Genomic DNA, 3,863 nt, shown 5'->3' on the forward strand with positions numbered 1-3,863 from the left:
TTTACAAACGACAGAGCTACGTGTTGGAATTGACCGGAATTCTCCTTTAAAAGTCCAATGTGTAACATGTTTAATTGTTCATTTTCATTATTCATGTATTGCCCGTTCACAAACTTGTCCTTTTTAAATGAATATTAACCACCACCATCAATTCCAAGTATGCCCATTGGCTACATTTCCATTAGCATGAACTGGGGTAGACACTCCATATTCATGCATCATCTTGAAATACGTTAGCCGGTAAGCGGCATACAGGATATACTGCTCCGCCTTTCGCATTTTCACTGTCACAAGATAAAACTCACAGGCGCTGCTAATCTGCATCGTTGCTTCCCAACCCTAGCAAGTTTCAACAAGGAAACATATATTCAAAATCCAAATTTCAGAAACAGGAGTCTTCTTCTTTGCTCAGAAAAAGGATATTGAAAATAGCAAAACACCGGCATTTTGAAGCGTGAAGGCTACCGTAGCTGTAATACGTACTTAGATCTGCGGGAGAAATATCTACACACTGGACCTTTAAGTACAGGTAGTTATGCAGCTCAGCGTAAATTCTTTCAGGAAAACTTCTAAGCTTTCATTCAGCTCTCTCTTTCCTAAACTGATCAGCTGATTCTGGGTGTTCATGCTTCTCTATCCCTTATTAAATGATTTTCATAGCGGTGGAGTCTAACCGCTAAAGACTATTTACATTTCAGTATTTTGTGATGTGATGAATACATTTATTTATTGTTTCACCTTTCATCAAAGTCTCTCCTGATTGAAATATGGTTACATACTGCATTATAAAGCCAGAACATATTGTATCAGCAACCCCCAACACCACATCATTGCTCAGCTCCACTCGGCAGCTCACACTTAAGGAGTAAAAGGCAACATCACTGTTTGAGTGTGAGGCCTTCAAAAATACTGGTCTGCACATCTACACATCGGCTGTATGATCCTGCCTTTGGGGGGGTATGTTTACTTCAGTGAGTGTGCATGTGTGTGTTGGGTCTGTTGCATGCCACATTCCTCAGATGCAGAGTGGCGGAAAGAGCCGTGGCTCCACTTCAGCAGTGGTGCAAGAGGGGGGGGATGGAGAGCAAAGTGATTGACAGCTGAAGGGAGAAGGCCAAATGAAGGGCTGAACAGGTGGATCTCCTCACTGGGGTATCAATAGACCAACTGACGCTACCACCGTCTCTGCTCATCCACCAGGTGTCAGGTGACTTAAAACAACAGCTGTTAAGGCTTGATCCGGTCCTCAACAGCCAACAGGAGAAGACTTGAAAAAACGCATTGGGACACTGAGAAAAACTAAACTAAGGGTGTGTTTGATTAGTTGTTCAACATGGGGCGAGTGAACGACCGTCTTTCCAGAGGTGTGTATCTCCCACAATGCATTGCAGTTGGAAAAGATTAATACATTGAATAAATTACTTTCACATGTGTTAGCATAGTTTAAGAAAACATCATTGATAGCTTGATATTTTACTAAAATTGTAGACTAATAGAAGTAATGTCAGTTCATAGTGACTTACTGTTTAGCTCGTGTGATTTCTTTATTCACAACATTATCTGTCAACGCATGTGGAAAAGATGCGGGTTTTGCAATATTAACCCATAGCACAAATTGTTATGATCAATCATGATACAGATATCAGAACTTTCTAAATAAGAAACTCATGCCACTAATTACCAATCCTCATTGAAATAAGTCTGCAGCTATATCTTATGATTTGTGAAAAAAATTAAGGTTAAATGTTAAAAACTTGCACACCAGAAACAAACAAAAAACGAGGAGCTAAAATGAGATAAGTGAAAAACAGAGAGGCCGCTGAAAAGGCATTTATCAGCAATTCATGATAATTATGTTCTAAACTAACCAGTCTCTCCACCCTGTTAATGGTATAAATGTGTCTTCCTTTCTCACAAAGTTTGGGACATTATTTCTCCTGGATAACATCACTCTGCTGTGACTATAAACAATATCATTATGAATGTAAATAGTTCTCAAACAGTTGACACAGGGAAAACAGCAGGATGTACACATTCATACACAATTAAGTGATGATGATGATGATGATGCACAACCTCAACTGGTGACAATAAAACCATTTGCAGTAACATCCCCTTGCTGCAGCTCGAAGTAGATAGCATGTTTCAGTCCCACTGCTGCCACTCAGTCCGGACTTTCCTGCAAAACCAAAAACACCCTCCACTGTGGAGGTCACAATCGCATCCTGAGCCAAGAGTGATAAGCATCTTAATCACCCCGCAGAGAGCAGCTCAGGCTCCACCTTTCCAGTCACTCTATGGGCCGGTATTAAATCAACACCAGGAGGCCTGGCCTACATTCTCCAATGCGGGCCAAGGCCACAGCCCTCACCTTTGCCCCACATGAGCGGGCTGAGCTCAGGAGAAATTAAGTTCATTACATCTAAAATACTTTTACTAGAAGTCTCACAAATACAATGAGACTGATTGTACTTTCTGTGGAACCACAAGTTGTGCGTTAGCAAAACAAAAGATTGGATCAACATGAAAAGACTGTAATCAGTTTGGATCACTCTCTGCCACCACCGGCTGTGACTGCCAACAGCCAACACTCTGCCAGATCTTTGTTAAGTGACACGAGAGAAAGTTCAACTTCCCCTTTAAACAGATTAGGTCCTTGTGGTCTTTTAGCCAACAAACCAACAACGGTGGTTCTTCAGCAATGCAAACAGGTGTTTCTATGTTTTTTTGTTATATAGATTATTTTTTGGGGCTTTTTTGGCCTTTAATTGACAGGACAGCTGTAGACGGGAAAGGGGGAGAGAGGGGGCGTGACATGCAGCAAAGGGCCGCAGGTCATAATCAAACAAGGTCCACTGCCTTGGTAGATCGGGTGCACGCTCAACCAGTTGAGTTACCAGTGTGCACCTGTATATGCTTTAAGGTATACAGGTTTAGAGCTACTGGTTTAACACACTGACACCTTCTACAGTAGGACTGAAAAACATTTTAGATCCTAACAGAGTTAAGTAACTGAAATCTCAAAGTGGTGGCGCTAGAGTGGGTGCACCGATTAGACACACTGGATCTCTTTGTCAATATCATTACAACATGACATTTCTATTATTCTGTTATGTTGTATAATATTTATTCCACAGTATAAGATACAGGTTTTTCATTTGGGAAACAGACAACTTATATTAGATATTTCCTGGTATAGGCAGATACCCTGGGTGAGGTATCAAAATCGGTATCGGCAGAGAAAAACTTTAGTGCAACCTCTAAATGTTGAGGAAATATGCTTCAGTACTTATTTGTTCTTATCTCAGTTAGCTTGAAAACAAAAACAGGTCATCCATATGGAACAGGGGATCTCTCCTTTGGAGACTTGGCAGCATGAAAATATATAGAAGGCGTGTCTAAAAACAAAAGTACCTGCTAACAATATGAATATAAAGAGCAAAAGGTAAAGTCTTTTTTATGCAAGACAAAGAGGCAAACAAAGCATTTAAGAAATTTACTAAGATTTATTAAATTTGTTTAAAATATAAAAATGTGATGAACCACTTACAGACATGAATAAAGGACAAATGTTTTAAGAATTTAAAAGCAAAACTAAGACATACACACATTTACAGAAAGACTGTACAATAAACACACAAACTCGATAAAAAAAAAAAAACAGAAGTTAAAATCATGGATCAAGTTATTGTACTGGTGACACTGTACATGTCTGACATTAGGATGTGAACAGTAGCAGCACTTACACTGTTCAAGACCCAAAAGTCATGCTCCAATCCCTCTCACGACAGGAGGGTGATGAGTGCATCCAGAAACTTGCTCCTGTCATCTGTCTTCAGTTCAATTACTGAAGAGACACAAAA

The 3,863-nt window shown here is 40.0% G+C and overlaps 1 protein-coding gene across 1 annotated transcript in view; it reads right to left on the bottom strand.

Annotated features, from left to right (window-relative positions):
• Positions 1 to 3,462: 3,462 nt before the first annotated feature.
• The window catches only part of cdc45 (CDC45 cell division cycle 45 homolog (S. cerevisiae)), a gene marked incomplete at its 3' end in the record, with an annotated part of 6,333 nt that continues 5,932 nt past the window's right edge, over positions 3,463 to 3,863 (bottom strand). Inside the window, 1 exon segment of the mRNA XM_032515975.1 lies at positions 3,463 to 3,847. Coding sequence (XP_032371866.1) covers positions 3,783 to 3,847 — 65 coding nt within the window.

This window comes from Etheostoma spectabile, chromosome 5, assembly GCF_008692095.1.
Source record: "Etheostoma spectabile isolate EspeVRDwgs_2016 chromosome 5, UIUC_Espe_1.0, whole genome shotgun sequence".
Classification (NCBI taxonomy): domain Eukaryota; kingdom Metazoa; phylum Chordata; class Actinopteri; order Perciformes; family Percidae; genus Etheostoma; species Etheostoma spectabile.